At 40.3% G+C, this 17,812-nt stretch overlaps 2 protein-coding genes across 16 annotated transcripts in view; one reads left to right on the top strand and one right to left on the bottom strand.

Annotated features, from left to right (window-relative positions):
* Window positions 1–413: 413 nt before the first annotated feature.
* The window catches only part of XPNPEP3 (X-prolyl aminopeptidase 3), a 48,893-nt gene continuing 31,494 nt past the window's right edge, over window positions 414–17,812 (top strand). For 3 of the 13 annotated variants that reach the window (XM_081587594.1, XM_081587591.1, XM_081587596.1), the window contains exons 1-3: window positions 414–581; window positions 8,991–9,107; window positions 9,926–10,048. Coding sequence is in view for 4 of the 13 variants with exons in the window: in XM_081587584.1 (XP_081443710.1) it covers window positions 6,892–7,015; window positions 8,991–9,107 (241 nt within the window). In the remaining 9 variants the exon portion in view is untranslated. Of the gene's footprint in view, window positions 931–6,545; window positions 7,016–8,990; window positions 9,108–9,900; window positions 10,049–17,812 lie in introns of those variants that run through there. The other 10 variants (XM_081587593.1, XM_081587587.1, XM_081587585.1 and 7 more) reach the window with 7 other exon arrangements.
* Window positions 5,011–8,697, bottom strand: DNAJB7 (DnaJ heat shock protein family (Hsp40) member B7). Of its 3 annotated transcripts, XM_081587607.1 has the most exons (3): window positions 7,972–8,697; window positions 5,322–6,067; window positions 5,011–5,135 (listed from the first exon to the last, which is right to left on the bottom strand). In XM_081587607.1, exons 2-3 carry the CDS (start codon window positions 5,968–5,970, stop codon window positions 5,056–5,058), a joined length of 729 nt encoding a protein of 242 aa, XP_081443733.1. In that variant the 5' UTR covers window positions 5,971–6,067; window positions 7,972–8,697; the 3' UTR covers window positions 5,011–5,055. The 3 variants fall into 3 exon arrangements, with proteins under 3 accessions (XP_081443733.1, XP_081443732.1, XP_081443734.1); XM_081587606.1 differs by having other exon boundaries at window positions 5,011–6,067; XM_081587608.1 differs by lacking the exon at window positions 7,972–8,697 and having other exon boundaries at window positions 5,011–5,296; window positions 5,633–6,098.

The raw sequence follows: 17,812 nt of genomic DNA on the forward strand, positions 1-17,812 counted from the left end.
ACCTCCCCGGCCGCTGGCTCCGCCCACCCAACGGTCTCGTGACCCCGGGTCCTTCGCCTGTTCATTCCTACTCCCTCTGTCGCTGCCCTGCGCACTGCTCAGAACCTTCTAGAAGCGTGGCTGTTCGTGCTGTTGCCTGCCTCTCCATACACTCATTCTTATATTAACTCTAGAACTGGTGCTTCAGAGGGATCATCCTCCTAGCCGGTACTTTCAAGGAGGCGGAAGCTGTTAGCCTCTGCAGGGAGTCATTTAGAATAGAATAGTCTCTTGAGAGTGACTATTAAATAGAACACGATGCCATGACGCCACCAAGATGGCCCCCCGGCCGGAGCGGCCCTCACAGCTCGGGGCGTGACGTAAACATACTGCGCCGCTGTGGGAGGAAAGCCCGCCGAGCGGCGCCGGCCGGAAGGGGAGGGGCGCCTGGCCAGGTTTCCTGGCGACGCAGCCCTGCTGGCGACCGCTTCCCCGGCAGTTTTCCTCGTTTTCTTCTTGACGCCTGTGCGTGGCAGCTATGCCTTGGCTACTCTCTGCGACTAGGCTTGTTCCCGCGGTAGCAAGCGCCCGCAGCCTCTCAGGTTAGACTTAACCTCCCATAGTGTTCCCTCTGGAGCTTGCTCTGCGAAACCTGAGGCGCGCCAAGCGGGATCAAAGTTGGTCTTAGGCGACCCCCTGCTTCGGCGGACCCTTCTACCGGGACTTCCACGCCCAAACCCTCTGTGCACTCCTCGAATTTCTTCTCTTCCTCCTACTGCCCCTGAGAAAGGGTGGGCCCGGTGTTCTCTCTACCGTTGAGGTATTCCGGGAGTTGCAATGACTGCAGAGAGGAAAGTGTGTGCAGTCTTCCCTGAGGGGCTAAGTCATGCGGACTCAAGAAAGTTGTGTCAGTTATCACACTTGTTCTGGTGACAAGGTGTCTCTCATCAGGTAGCTCTTGTTAGGATAACCTAATAAGTTTAGGATAACTTAAAATCGTATTTTCGTGTTTTCAAATAGTTGACGTAAGAGCTGGCTCTCACGAAATGGACATGAAACGTTACGTTTAATAATACAAATCCTTTGAGTAGTTCCTCTTGGAAGAGGTAATGTTTGGAAATACTCCTGAGGCTTTTTATGTCTGAAAGTTTTGCTTGTAAAGGCAAGATAGACTATTCTGGGAATATGAGGGGGGGGTGATATTTTTAGAGTGTATTGTGTCTTGAGTAATTAATGCAATGAACATGAAACTTGATCAGTGAAAGCTGAATCGTCTGCCTTTCAGGCAGATCTACCATTGCGGCATATTTTAGTTTTTGGGGGCGATAGGTGAACAATGTGTGCACCAGAGCATGTGGTCTGTGACACCAAAGCTGTGTCTTGGCATGTATTTATTGTGTTGCTATACTTGAATTTATTGAGAGTGGGATGGTAATTATATCAAGACTTACTCCTAACTTTAAAATATAAAAATAAAAAGTAATAATTGTCCAGTGCACAGAACTTGCTCTTTGCTTCTAATACCTAGGCTGCAGAAATCTGTCCCTCCATCGAGAGTAGGTTATGCTGTTAGTCAGTCTTGAACACAAAGGCCATACCTTATGGTTTAGAGCTGGAACCATTGTTTTACTTGTGACTTTTCTTCTTTTTTTGTATTTGTTGAGGCTTTCTGTGGAACCTGATTAATCAAGGTTTAGGACAAGGTACTGGATTACACCAGGGTTTCCATGGTGGCTCAGCTGGTAAGGCATCCACCTGCAATGCAGGAGACCTGGGTTCTATCCCTGGAGTGGGAAGAACCCCTGGAAAAGGAAACGGCTACCCACTCTAGTATTCTGGCCTGGAGAATTCCATGGACTGTATAGTAAATGGGGTCGCAAAGAGTTGGACACTACTGAGTGACTGTAGTTTAAGTTTTTAGTTTACTGGGTTATACACACCAAGATCTTTGAAAAATGTGTTTATCATGCTTCATTTTGCCTCAGTAGAATAAGTACATTTAACTACCTCTTCTATTAACATCATAATATACATATATAGGGGAATTCCCTGGTAGCTCAGTCGGTGAAGAATCTGCCTGCAGTTCAGGAGACCTGGGTTCAATCCCCAGGTCAGGAACATCCCCTGGAGAAGGAAATGGCAACCCGCTCCGGTATTCTTGCCTGGAAAATCCGATGGCCAGAGGAGCCTGGCGAGCTGCAGTCCATGGGGTCTCAGTTGACTTAGCGACTAAACCACCACCATACATATATAGACTTTCTGAATGAATGATCTCATTGGATCTTCACAAATCCAGTAAGTTAGAGCAGATATTTTACTGATAGGGAACTGAAACTAACACAGTATCACAAGTAGCAAATCAGGAATGTTTTGTGATTGCCATATAGTCCTTTTCCTGTTATACTTGTGCTAGGTCTTACTATAGCTTAGTAGAGTCCTTTTGGAACTTGTAATTGAGCTAGAATAACTTCAATAACTTTTCAGTTAGGAGTCATTCTGGACGAATCTCCACTTGCCTGGAGTTACAGTCTAGTCAGATGATAGCGAAGCAGCAGACAAATGAGAATATAGCAAAGGATGGTGATTAGAGTCTTGACTCAAGTGATATGGGAGCTCAAGAAAGACAGTATTGTTAAGTGGCCAAGTTGTATCTGACTCTTTGCAACCGGATCTTAGTTCCCCAACTGCTCCCTGCAGTGGAAGTGTGAAGTTTTAACCACTGGACCGCTAGGCAAGTCCTACTTAGAGCTGCCAGAGTAAGCCTGTTTAAGTGTGTCAGATTATGTCACTCTTCTGGTCAGAGCCTCCAGTGGCTTCCTGTCCCAAATGTTATACCATAGCTGATACTGTGATCTGGAAGTCATTGCATACTGTGGACTTCTGTTACCTTTCATACTTCATCTACTTGCTCTCAGAAAGGGCCACGTGGATCTCCTCCATGTTCCTCACGCACATTATACAACATGCTTTAGGGACATTTGACTTGCTACTCCTGCTACCTGGAATCCTCTTTGACCAAATATCCACATGGCTGACTCCTTCATTTCATTGAGATGTTTTCTCAAGTGTAACCATCGTTTCACCCTGGCTACCTTGGCTGAAATTTCAATGCTTGTGCTCTGAAACTTCTATGTCCTTCCCCTGATTTTTTTTACTTGCACCTATGACTAACATATTTTACTTAGTATTTGTTTATTGTCTCTCTCCAGCTCTGACAGCTAAGAGTTTTTTGTTTGTTCATTATTGTATCCCAGGTACCTAGGATACTACCTCACAAATAGTGGGTACTCAAAAAATACTGTTGAATAAGTGAAAGAATATAATAGGATGAAAGCAGTGTATTTTGAAAATAAAATAATTACAGGAAGCTAAGAAGTAATTGTGTTGAAATTAAGTTCATTTAAAGGAAGCAAATGTATTAAAAACATTGAGCTCAAACCAGTTGCTCAATATCTGATATATCTGTAACTGTGAAACTCATCTATTTTTCTTCCATCGTAAGCCTAGGTTGTGATGGCTAAAGGTGGTATTTTAGAGTACTGTATTTTTATATCCTGTGTACACACTCAAAAAATTAGAAAGTTTCCTGGTATAAGTCACTGATGGCCACCCATGCATGATACAGCCACATTGCTCTGAAGAATCCAGGATAAGTCTGGCTTTAAAAGAAAAAAAATATGGTAAAATATGTTCATGCATGCTGTCACTTTAGTCGTGTCTGACTCTTTGTGACCCCACTGACTGTAGCCCGCCAGGCTCCTCTGTCCATAGGGTTCTCCAGGCAAGAATAGTGGAGTGGGTTGCCATGCCCTTTTCCAGGGGATCTTCCCCACCCAGGGGTCAAACCTGCATCTCTTAGGTTTCCTGCGTTGGCAGCTGAGTTCTTTACCACTAGCACCACCTGGGAAGCCTGGTAGCCAGTTAAAAGTCTTTCTAATAAGTCTCATGTCTGGGCCACTTGGAGAGAGTTTGTAAAATACATGTAACATCAAATTTACCATGTTAATAATTTTTAAATAAACAGTTGTGGAAAGATCTCCAGGACTTTTTCATCTTGCAAATCTAAATCTGTATCCACTAACAGTGCTTTCTCCTCCTCCCTGCAGCCCCTGGTAACCACATGTCCACTTTCTGTTGCTATGAATTTGACTTTAGATACCTCATATCAGTAGAATCATAATGTCTCAAAATTCATCCATGTTGTCACATGTGACTTTTTGAGGCTGAAAATTCTATTCAGCCTCTGTGTATGCCTGTATGTATAAATATTTTGTTTATCCATCCATCCATCAATTGACATTTGGATTGGCTCCACCTCTTGGCTGTTGTGAATAAGTGCGCTGTGAACATAGGCATCCAGATATAAGTGTAGCTATTTTTAACTTAAAATGCTTTTATACTTTCATTTTTAATTTATAATGTCTTAAGTTGTGTATGAAGTGCTGTGTGATCATTGAAAAAAGTCATCTCAATAACTGTGTAGACTGAACCCGTGTGTTTTAATACATTTTTAGTTGCTAATGCTTTATGTATGTCAGAAGTCTGTAAAGTACCTTTAATTAGATCAAAGGAATGATTATAGATTATAGACTTGACTAAAGAAAAGCTTCATAATATATAAGCATTTATATGATATATATAATATATAAGCATTGCAGGCAGATTCTTTACCAGCTGAGCCATAAGGGAAACCCAAGAATACTGGAGTGGGCAGCCTATCCCTTCTGCAGCGGATTTTCCCAACCCAGGAATCGAACCGGATACTCTTGCATTGCAGGCGGATTCTTTACCAACTCAGTTATGAGGGAAGCCCATATAAGCATTTATCTCAAAAACAAAAAGTGAAATAATCTTTGCTGTTTTCTAAAGTCTTAATATCACTGTTACCACAGTTCATCTTTTTCTAACATATCATCCAAACAACCACTCATCAGATGTCTACAATCCTGCTAAGCACATTAAAAACATAATCTTAGTGTAGTATTAAACAAATATTATCTACAAAACTGATTAACAGAATCACACAGAGAGTTGTGTTCAAATGTTATATGAACATAATGTGTCTGAAGAATCAATTTAACGATTCCTTTTAGTTGACTTCTTCTTCTGTACTTCTTTATGCTTCTTTTTTTTCCTCTTACCACCTTCTTTGAATCCTGCTGAGAAAATAGAGGGATTCCAGTTGCTGGTGACCCAAGTTGTACCCTGCTCATCATTGTTTGCATGTTGGGGGCTGCAGGACTTTGGTGAATAATTGTTGGACGACTGTCTTCTCCAACTACATTGTTCAGCAAAGCCCTCTTCATCTGCCATGCCAGTTGAAAGAAAGGACTTCAACTCACCATTGTGTTCATCTCTTTCTTGGTCATCCTCAATAATTCTTTTTGTATTGGTATTTCTGCCATTAACAATCTTACCTGAAGTTGTAACAGTAATGTAATTGTCCATCCCACTATCATCAAATGCCGAGGAAGAAAATGAATAAAGTCCCTCATGGCCCAGTGAACCAAATGGTGTATATCCTGTATCATATGAAGAAAATCTCTCAAAAACTGGGTATTCACTGGATGTAGAGAAAAAGGATCTAGCACCTCTGTTTCTGCTTCCATAGGAGCTCCTTGAACAATTTAAAAGGTCTTCAAGTGAGTCTTCAAAGAAATGAAATGAAAATGGGTCCCTTTCACCAAAAATTTCTTTAAAGACATCATCTGGATTGCAGAATGTGAAGCCATATTCAGAAGAATCGTCGAAATCACTTCCACCTCCACCATTTAATCCTTCTTTACCATATTTATCGTAAATGTCCCGTTTTTCATCATGTGATAATACCTCATATGCCTCAGCTACTTCTTTAAATTTTCTTTCGGCGGCTTCTTTGTTTTCTGGATTTTTATCCGGGTGCCATTTAAGTGCCACTTTTCGATAAGCCTTTTTAATATCCTCAGGTGAAGCATGTCTCTCCAATCCTAGAACTTGGTAGTAATCCACCATGTTTTTAACAGATGGTTGGAAAGGGCTGCTCTAGGGAGTGAGAACCGTGGTTTCCTCTCAGCTCAGGCTCTGCTGGTGCTGGTGGTAGAGGCAGTGACTGTAAATAGACATTTTACATTGAGGACAATGTTGTTACCTTGGACCACTGCTAGGAGACGTTAGAATACTGATTATGTGGCAAGCAGACTTACAAGCTTATGTCAGAGGGCTGCATTGTGGTGTCATTCTGGGCTTGGTGTAGGGACCAGACCTTCTAAATGGAGCTAGCCCAGAGTCAAACCAGACCATCCTTAACTCTCTGGACTGTTTCTCCCATGTTTTCCTAGAAGCCTCAAACAGTGCCCCATAAACCAGTGGGACCTGTTGTAGTATGGCCGCAGCGTGCCCCTTGCATAATATGACCTCTGGGTTACTGAGCTTTAATAACTTACTTCTCAGTTCTTCCATGTTTTGGTTTGGAAAAATGAAGAATTTGTGAACTCTGAAAAAGTACTCAGGCAGTTGACATACTTATTTCAACCTTAGAAAGTCATTGTGTTGGTTTCCTGAGCCTACCATAACAAATTAACACGAACATGTCTGCTTAAAACAGTAGAGGGCTTTCCCTGGTGGCCCAGTGGGTAAGAATCCTCCTGCCAGTGCAGGGAACATGGGTTCGATCCCTGGTCCAGGAAGATTCCACATGCAACGGAGCAGCTAAGCCCATGTGCCACAACTGCTGAGCCTGAGCACTACAACTACTGAAGCCTGTGCACCTAGAGCCCGCGCTCCGCACCAAGAGAAGCCACCCAGCGAGAAGCTCACGCACCACAACAGAGTAGCCCCCGCTCTCCGCAACTGGAGAAAACCCGCGCACAGCAATGAAGACCCAGCACTACCAAAATTTTTAAGAATAAATACATTAAAAAAAAAAATGTAGAAATGTATTGTCTCACAGTTCTGGAGACCAGAAGCCTGACATCATGTGTCAGCAGGGCTCCATTCCTTCCAAAGGCTCTAGGGAGGGACTCCATCCTCGACGTCTTCCAGCTTCTGGTGGCTCTAGGTATTCCTTGGCTTGTGGCCACATCACTCCTATTTCTGCCTCCATGGTTACATTGCTTCCTTCTCTTCTGTCTCACTTCTCCCTCTGCATTTCTCTTGTAAAGACACAGGTCACTGGATTTAGGACTGACCCAGATAATGCAGGGTGATCTTTTTATCTCAAGTTCCTTAATCTAGTTCTACATCTGCAGACACCTTTCTTCTAAATTAACAGTCACAGGGTCTGGGGATTACAGCATAGACATATCTTTTGGGGGCTACCATGCAAAATATTGCAGTGATAAAACCATTTTAGTGCACTGAGACAAACTTTTTAAATGGAATAGGGATTAAAAATAACAATCATAGGAAGAAGAGTATTCAGTGAAATTTAAATACATACACTGTCATTCCTACTTTATAATCCCTACTAGAACCTTTAACTCGATCCAGACTTTTGCGTTTTGCTGTTGGAGTGATTGTATGTTCACAAGGAGATTGTATGGCACTGATTGTGTCATTGGGAATTTGGCAGAGAGGACTTACTGAGTGGCAGGGTGGGGGGGAAGAGCAAAGATTTTGAAGTTAAAACTGAGTTTAAATCCTAGCTTCCTAAGAACTGCAGGAGAAAGTGAAAGTGTTAGTCACTCAGTCATGTCTGACTCTTTGTGACTCTATGGACTATAGCCTGTGAGGCCCCTCTGTCCATGGAATTCTCCAGACAAGAATACTGGAGTGGGTTCCCATTCCCTTCTCCAGGGGATCTTCGCAACCTGGGGATCGAACCCAGGTCTCCTGCATTGCAGGCAGACTATTTACCATATGAGCCAACATTGCACAAATTACTTCAGAATCTAATTCCTTATTTGTTTTTTTTTTTTTTTTTTTTTTTTAAAGCGATAACGCCAACCTCATGTGACAGTTAAAAATCTAATTCCTTAGTTTGGTGTACAAAGCCTTTAGTTGTCTAATCCTTACCTTGCTGATATTTTACTCTCCCTCCAGCAGCAACACTGACCTGAAACTCTTTCCATCCCTCTTCCCTTAGCAAGCACACACGCGCACATGTAAGCACAGTGTCTTCTATGCCTTCCCTTTCATGTCACTTTCATGATACCTTCCACTCCCTTTGTCGCTTTCACTTGACTAATTCCTGCTCAGAGTAGGCGTCACCTGCTTCTGCAGCCCCCCGTGAGCACCTTTGGTGCTGCTCTCTTCCCCAGAGCTCTGTGTCCCGTCTTTGTCCTTGTGCCTCCTGCAGCACTGTTTTAGTCTCTGTGCTCTCAGAAACCTTGTGTGTGAATCCACCACTGTGCTCACCGTGTGGTATTGCTGTCTCACATCCACTAGACTATATATTCTTTCAAGACTAGGGCAGATAGTCTTATGTTATTCTCGTGTTTTTTCCAGCATGTGCCAGACACACACTTAATAGATCTCGTTGAATACTAGAGTATTGAACTCTAGTATTCAGTACTAGTATTGAAGCTTACTAGCTTCTTGTGTACTAACTGTGATTAAGCATTTTTCATACATTATTTCATCTAGCGCTAACATTCTAAGATTAAATGAGATAGTATGTGCATATTTTCCCAGATTTCACATATTCTCAGTAAAAACATTCACTTTTTCTGAATTTTAGGGCACAGCGTAACACTACTTCAATGAAATGCTTCCTACCTTTCCCCTGCTTTTGTTTGTTTCATTTCTTCTGTTCCCATAGCTCCTTATTCATAAGCTAATCATACTGTGTGTGTATATGCCTCTATTATGTAATAGTAGACTAAAGTCACTCAAGGTAAAAATAATCTTTTCTATATCTCTGAGGCCCAACACAGGCTCTGGCTGGCTCAGAGGAAGGGCCATGTAAATATTGAAGGAGATGCTAATTTGCATTTTTCTAAAGCAGCCTACTGCAGGAGACAGATAAATGTGTATATACTGTGAGGACTAGCTAGATGCACTGTTCCATTTCATCGTCCTTATTTCTCCTTCAGGATGCTTGTCATGTTCACGGCGAAGATACTCCCTGCAGCCCATCCCAGAGAGGAGGATTCCAAACCGATACTTAGGCCAGCCCAGCCCCTTTACACACCCACACCTCCTCAGACCAGGTAAGGCCTTTGAACTGTAATGACTGTCTCTCTCTTCAGATACTTTGTCTAGAACCATGCCATCCAGTAGAATTTTTTAATTAATATAAATTTAAATAGCTCTAGGGCTAATAGTACTGTTCAGACAGCACCATCTAGGGCAATAAATATGATTAGGCTAAAATTCAAAAGTATCAGTGAAAAAAATATGTATTTCAAGATATTTTTAAAGAAATGTTTTCTAAAACATGATTTCTAGAACTGTGTTCTGACTATCGATTCATTGTGAACTGTGTTAAAGACATTTTAGGAAACATTTTTCTTGAAAGCATGAAATGCTCATTTCAGTATTAACAAAAATATTTCTATAGAGATTACACAAGATTTCCAGATGTGATTGTCCCGGCTTTGAGAGGTGGTAACGATGATAAAGGTGATGCAAAAAGTTGGTAAAAGTTTACTTCACTAATTTTTATAAATTTGTAAAGGTTTACCTCACTGATTTTTTTTTTTTCCTACTTTAAAATTCCAATGTTGCTGCGAGAAGATATGTCATTACTATTGTTCAAATTCATACCTAAGGTTTCTTTGTTTTGTTTTTTCAAAGAGACAGTTAAGGGATGAACTATGATGAATGACTATCATCCCAAAGAGGTAGATAAGATGAAACCAAATGCTTTATAGAAAATGCAGTCAGGTGTTCCCAAGCTTCTGCCATGGGAAGTTAAATCTGTATTTACTGTGTAAGCCTAGATTATTAATACAATCTGAATTGCCTTTGGAAATATGTTGCTCTTTCACTATCTCCACTCAGTGAATGATACCAGTGTGTCTCTCAGTGAGGGCTTCCTGTTGCTGATTCTTCATCAGACTAGAGTTCCTGCTGGGAAGTCGGCTGAGACTCAGGAAATGCAGCTCACCACTGAAACACACAAGAAATCAGAGTTTTTCAAAGCTGTAAGGTAAGCTTTGTAGCAGTACAGTTGGTGCTGATTTAAATATTTCTCTATATAGTCAACCTGCCTGTAGCTTCAGTTTGATATTAAGTGTTACGAGCTTTGAAAATTACTGATTTCTCGTGGTGAGATACTTTTACATGGTGAGCTGCATTTTCCAGGCCTTGAAACTAGTAATCATATCCTCAGGGTGATGGCCTCTGTGTCTAGACTGTTATTTCTGTTACTTGCATAGGAACTATGTAAAAAGTGAGTATGAATAAATATACGCATACAAGTTTATATGTTCATATAAACTATGGGGGGAAAGGAATACACATCATAATCTTTATTTTCCTGGACAGTAAGGATTGGCGTATGTGAGAAGGGATAGAAGTAGATGGAATTTTAAAAGAGAGTTATCATTGTGAAAGAAGCCATCACATACACAGTTTCCAAAGTATTAATCACTTATCTTCCACCATGTAGAGATGCAGAACTTATCAAAGTGTTAAAATAATTGTGGGGTGTAGGAAAAGTCAATTATTAAGAAAAATTAAAAGACATGCAATCCTTTTTTAAAAATCTCTTTTGTAGACTGAAAGTCAGTTTGTTAGTTTGAAATATAAAATTTTGTTTCTATTATATATTTTGCTCCCAAAGATTTCGTGTTTGGCATGTTTTCCCAATACTTGCCAGTACTTTAAACTTTTGGAAAACATCTCAGTCATTTTCCTAATTATTATACAAGTTCTATATATATTATAGGCAAATTATAGAATACAGATTAGTATAATTTAAAAAAATTACTCATAATTCCACCATTTATAGAAAGCAACTATTGAGATTTTAGTGCATTATTTTTCTAGACTTATTTCTTACATAGAATTGTGTGTGCATGTATACATACTCTGTATACTGATCAGTTACTTCCTTAAAATAAATTCTTAGTGGGACTTCCCAGGCAGTCCAGTGATTAGGACTCAGTACTTTCACTGCGGTGGCCCAGGTTGAGTCCCTGGTCGGGGAATTAAGATCCCACAAGCCATGTGGCAAAAAAAGAAAACCCCCAAATTCTTAGAAGTGCAATCAGTGGATCAACACCTTCTGAATTTTGAATTTCCCTGGATTTCTTTTGGCCATACCTATGCGTTTTCTGAAGCAACAGTAACTTGGAAGATATCAGCAGAAAGACATGGGAGATAAAGGAGTTCTGTGTTGGCTGTGCTTACTACTGCTTTAGATGGAAATAGAGAGTCAGATTCACTCCCCCAAGTCCTCTTCAGTGATTTTTAAAACTTGTCCTTTGCTTAAAGAAGTCTGAGCATTATAGACTATTTCTTCTTTTTATGACATTGCCGTCTCTGTGTTAAGAACCATGTCTGTAGAGACAGAAATGTCAGTTCATCCTCCTTGATTATTAACATGCCTTCTACTTATTATCTATCACCAGGAAGCAAGGGGATTCCATGAAGGAAAGCAAGTGGCGTTCTGAGCTAAATACCATTATGAACCATGAGTCTACTTTTATAGTATCTGTACAGGAAAGACACTTAGATAGTTCCTTGACATTGCAAGGTGTGCAGCTTCATCAACAGTTCCAGAGGATAGGAAAAATTAGTGCCTAATTAAGCATTATTTCCAAAAACCTATATTTCTAACATTTATATGCTCCTAAGCAAAATTAATTTTGGAATATGCAATATAGTTTGGAGCTTAAAAAGGGGTTATTCAAAGAGCTGGCCTTGTCAGAATGACTTGTCTGACCTACGCAGAACCACTTCTTGGTTTTCTTTCAACTGCAGCAGTGACAAGATGCACTGAGACATAATCAGAACACAACTGTGTGGCCCAGAATTTGAGGGAATGCCTTTACCATGAACTTTTTTTTTTGTCTCTTATCATCAAATAATGGCTAAGACTGTACAGTTATTGTCAAGTGTAATATTTAAAATGATGAAAAGAAAGGTTCTAGAGTGGATTATACGGAATCATTCCCAAATCTTCTTCGCTTAAAAGTTTCAAAACCAGTTATCATCTCTAGTTTAGTGATAGTTTAGTTGTAGTTCTGCCTTAAGCAAGTGGTGTATTTTTTTTTTAAGTTTTGTTAAACATGGTTGACTTTAATAATATCTAAAAGATCAAGATTTATTTCAGTGGGGTGAGATTTTTATACTATTATAGATATTACAGAAACACCTTTGTGCATATTTCTCGTCCATATCAAGAAATTCTCTGAGGTAAAGATTAGCATGAATCTACCCCAGGAAAGAATTGGTAATCTTCTAAAGATCTGAATAATAAAAGTCTCCTGAATCACTTGAAACTCATTCTTGTCATTGTGCAAGAAAGCCAGTTAATTTGGGGCTTTCATGTAAACAATTACTTTTATATAAGGATAATGATTGTCCCTGTACCTACATACAACAATATAACTCATACCCTATTCAAGATATAGAACATTGCCCTCACCCTAGAAGGTCTTCTCATACCCTTCTAGTCAGTCCCACCTCCATCCTTAACCATTGGTCTCGTTTCTATCAGCATGATTGTTTCAACTGTTCTTGAGTTTTGTGTAAGTGAAATCATACAGTATGAACCCTTTTGCTCTGGCTTGTTTTGCTCAGTATATGCAAATAAAATCCATTTAGATATTTTTTTCAATTATTTGGTCATTTCATTTTTTCAGAGACGTCTATGTTTTATGTTGTAAAGGAAACGTTTGTTAGCTTTTTCTTTATCCCCGTTTTCCAACTATATAATAATTGATTATTTTATGCACTTCTTTCTTATTACACAATAAAAGCTACCTAATATTAAACAGAATTCAGGGATACTTCTTCAAATCAGACCATGTTAAAATCCTAACCTAGGGACTTCCCTGGCAGTCCAGTGGTTAAGACTCCTCCCTTCCACTGCAGGGGGCACAGGCTCAATTCCTGGTAGGGGAACTAAGAACCCACATGCCACAAGGCACAGCCAGAAAAGAAAAAAATCCTAACCTAGTTAGTTTCAGGAAATAATTAAAATACATACCTAGACTGTAGCAAATACTTGCATCTTTCCATCCATATTCAGTCTTCATAAAACATTCCTCTCTGGGTTTTCTGCCTGGCTAATAAAATACGAAGAACATTTTTCTTGCTGTCTTCAGAGGCCCAGTTCTCGATATCCTGGAAGAGCTTTTCTTCTTGGCAGCCAGCTCTCAAGATTGATTATTAGACTTTGCTGTTTACAGAGTCCAGATTGTGACATCTAGGCATTTGATTGGCTAAATAAGCTTGTTCGAGTGGCCCCCCCTCTATCCTTAATTGACTTCACGTGATAAAATACTGACTGTGCCTTTTAATACCTTACAGTTTGATGAAGTTACCCATAAAGTCTATTCAGATACAATTTTATCTGAAGAAATTCAGGCTACATTGACTATAATGGTTAGTTCTATGATCAAAGGCCATAATAACTGTCAGGTTTACCTCTAGGGTTAAAGTTCATTGCTTTATCACACTTTTACCCCCTCCTTCAATTGATAATAAAAGGTATGTTTTTCCTTGGATAATTTTTCTATTGTGACCAAGAGTGCCTTGAAATTTCAGATAAGGAGCATTTAGTTAATAGTCACTCTATAGTGTTTATAGTTAGTAAGCTTGGGGAAATGTAGCCAGTGTTTTAAATATTTCTCATATAGTCATTTGTATGAAATTACATTCAGCAATGTTGAATGCTTGAAGGATGTGAAAGATGGTTTTGCAATCCTGCTTTGATTTTTAAATAATTTTTATCTTTTTTCAGAAGTTACTTCCTAATACATTATGTGTATGCTTTGTTATTAATGAAAATGAGATAACACATTCATTAATTAAGATCATTAATAGTGTGAGTTTTCTTTCAAGATTTTTTTTAAAAACACAAAATGAATTGATTTTTTAAGTTTAGTTTTATTACATGGACTAAGGCTGTGAAATAACCAAAAGCGAAGGACAGGAAAGGGACAAAAGTAAAACAAAAAAAAGGAAAAGTTGGATAATTCACTTTGTTATAACCAGCCTCTGCTTTTAGAAAAGAGTACAGTACGAAAAGGCAAAAGGATAGGACACTGAAAGATGAACTCCCCAGGTCAGTAGATGCCCAATATACTAATGGAGATCAGTGGAGAAATAACTCCAGAAAGAATGATGGGATGGAGCCAAAGCAAAAACAATACCCAACTGTGGATGTGACTGGTGATAGACGCAGAGTCCGATGCTGTAAAGAGCAATATTGCATAGGAACCTGGAATGTTAGGTCCATGAATCAAGGCAAACTGGAAGTGGTCAAACAGGAGATGGCAAGAGTGAACGTCGACATTCTAGGAATCAGCAAACTAAGATGGACTGGAATGGGTGAATTTAACTCAGATGACCATTATATCTACTACTGTGGGCAAGAATCCCTTAGAAGAAATGGAGTAGCCATCATGGTCAACAAAAGAGTCCGAAATGCAGTACTTGGATGCAATCTCAAAAACGACAGAATGATCTCTGTTCGTTTCCAAGGCAAACCATTCAATATCACGGTAATCCAAGTCTGTGCCCCGACCAGTAATGCTGAAGAAGCTGAAGTTGAACGGTTCTATGAAGACCTACAAGACCTCCTAGAACTAACACCCAAAAAAGATGTCCTTTTCATTATAGGGGACTGGAATGCAAAAGTAGGAAGTCAAGAAACACCTGGTGTAACAGGCAAGTTTGGCCTTGGAGTACAGAATGAAACAGGGCAAAGGCTAATAGAGTTTTGCCACGAGAACGCACTGGTAATAGCAAACACCCTATTCCAACAACACAAGAGAAGACTCTACACGTGGACATCACCAGATGGTCAACACTGAAATCAGATTGATTATATTCTTTGCAGCCAAAGATGGAGAAGCTCTATACAGTCAGCAAAAACAAGACCAGGAGCAGACTGTGGCTCAGATCGTGAACTGCTTATTGCCAAATTCAGACTTAAATTGAAGAAAGTAGGGAAAACCACTAGACCATTCAGGTATGACCTAGATCAAATCCCTTATGAGTATACAGTGGAAGTGACAAATAGATTTAAGGGACTAGACCTGATAGACAGAATGCCTGACGAACTATGGACAGAGGTTCGTGACATTGTACAGGAGACAGGGATCAAGACAATCCCCATGGAAAAGAAATGCAAAAAAGCAAAATGGCTGTCTGAGGAGGCCTTACAGATAGCTGGGAAGAGAAGCGAAGCAAAAAGCAAAGGAGAAAAGGAAAGACATTCCCATCTGAATGCAGAGTTCCAAAGAATAGCAAGGAGAGATAAGAAAGCCTTCCTCAGCGATCAGTGCAAAGAAATAGAGGAAAACAACAGATTGGGAAAGACTAGAGATCTCTTCAAGAAAATTAGAGATACCAAAGAAACATTTCATGCAAAGATAGGCTCGATAAAGGACAGAAATGGTATGGACCTAACAGAAGCAGAAGATATTAAGAAGAGATGGCAAGAATACACGGAAGAACTCTACAAAAAAGATCTTCACAACCCAGATAATCACGATGGCGTGATCACTCACCTAGAGCCAGACATCCTGGAATGTGAAGTCAAGTGGGCCTTAGAAAGCATCACTACGAACAAAGCTAGTGGAGGTGATGGAATTCCAGTTGAGCTATTTCAAATCCTCAAAGGTGATGCTGTGAAAGTGCTGCACTCAATATGCCAGCAAATTTGGAAAACTCAGCAGTGGCCACAGGACTGGAAAAGGTCAGTTTTCGTTCCAATCCCAAAGAAAGGCAATGCCAAAGAATGCTCAAACTACCGCACAATTGCACTCATCTCACATGCTAGTAAAGTAATGCTCAAAATTCTCCAAGCCAGGCTTCAGCAATACGTGAACCGTGAACTTCCAGATGTTCAAGCTGGTTTTAGAAAAGGCAGAGGAACCAGAGATCAAATTGCCAATATCTGCTGGATCATCGAAAAAGCAAGAGAGTTCCAGAAAAACATCTATTTCTGCTTTATTGACTATGCCAAAGCCTTTGACTGTGTGGATCACAATAAACTATGGAAAATTCTGAAAGAGATGGGAATACCAGACCATCTGACCTGTCTCTTGAGAAACCTGTATGCAGTTCAGCAAGCAACAGTTAGAACTGGACATGGAACAACAGACTGGTTCCAAATAGGAAAAGGAGTACGTCAAGGCTGTATATTGTCACCCTGCTTATGTAACTTATATGCAGAGTACATCATGAGAAACGCTGGGCTGGAAGAAACACAAGCTGGAATCAAGATTGCCGGGAGAAATATCAATAACCTCAGATATGCGGATGACACCACCCTTATGGCAGAGAGTGAAGAAGAACTAAAGAGCCTCTTGATGAAGGTGAAGGAGGAGAGTGAAAAAGTTGGCTTAAAGCTCAACGTTCAGAAAACTAAGATCATGGCATCTGGTCCCATCACTTCATGGGAAATAGATGGGGAAACAGTGGAAATAGTGTCAGACTTTATTTTTTTGGGCTCCAGAATCACTGCTGATGGTAACTGCAGCCATGAAATTAAAAGACACTTACTCCTTGGAAGGAAGGTTATGGCCAACCTAGATAGTATATTTAAAAGCAGAGACATTACTTTGCCAACAAAAGTCTGTCTAGTCAAGGCTATGGTTTTTCCAGTGGTCACGTATGGATGTGAGAGTTGGACGGTGAAGAAAGCTGAGCCCCGCAGAATTGATGCTTTTGAACTGTGGTGTTGGAGAAGACTCTTGAGAGTCCCTTGGACTGCAAGAAGATCCAATCAATCCACCCTAAAAGAGATCAATCCTGGGTGTTCATTGGAAGGTCTGATGTTGAAGCTGAAACTCCAATACTTTGGCCACCTCATGCGAAGGGTTGACTCATTGGAAAAGACCCTAATGCTGGGTAGGATTGGGGGCGGGAGGAGAAGGGGACGACAGAGGATGAGATGGTTGGATGGCATCACCGACTCGATGAACATAGGTTTGGGTAAACTCCGGGAGTTGGTGATGGACAGAGAGGCCTGGCGTGCTGCAATTCATGGGGTCGCAAAGAGTCGGACACGACTGAGCGACTGAACTGAACTGATCTGCTGGTTGTGGTAAACTAGGAAATTTCCAATATTGAGTAACAGTAGCAGACTTAACATGAGTAATTATCAGGGAGATAAATAGTTAAGCTATTCTTAGGCTCTTGTACAAAGTTCAGTATTTAGTCCTAGGGTGCTTTTAGCCAACTTAACCCTGAGAGAAGGAAATGTGTCGGGAGCTCCTCTAGGACCAGCTCTGTTGCTTTGCCGATTCAAATTGTCACAAGGCCCCTCATTTATCTGTTTCATTAATATTAATAAAAATGTCAATGTTTCTATTGTAGGTAAATAAAAGTTAATTATTAATGGGATACAGCTACAGGCAAAACAACTAGACACTTCCCAAGTAATCAGAAACAACTGAGCTGCATGTACTGGACATGAGCACTAAGAAAACTCGAAGAACTTGGATCCACCAATTTCTCTCCTGGGACTATCCCACAGGAATAAAAGCACCAGTGTACATAGGGGATGAAGGCACCCTATGGATATAAGTATAAAGATATTTATTATTGTAGCAGAAAGCAGAAAGTTATATGAATGCCCACCAGTAGGGAAGTTAATCAGGAAATTATGATACAGTGCCCCAAGAAATAATATGGAGACATCAAGCAGAATGAGTTGAAGTTATGCCAGCTGAGTTGGTGGAAGGGATTTCTATGAGGTATTGTTGTGTTAGAAAAGCAATGTGAAGAA

The sequence above is a fragment of the Giraffa tippelskirchi genome, chromosome 4 (assembly GCF_054371585.1).
Source record: "Giraffa tippelskirchi isolate mGirTip1 chromosome 4, T2T-mGirTip1v1.2.pri, whole genome shotgun sequence".
In the NCBI taxonomy this organism is placed as follows: Eukaryota; Metazoa; Chordata; class Mammalia; order Artiodactyla; family Giraffidae; genus Giraffa; species Giraffa tippelskirchi.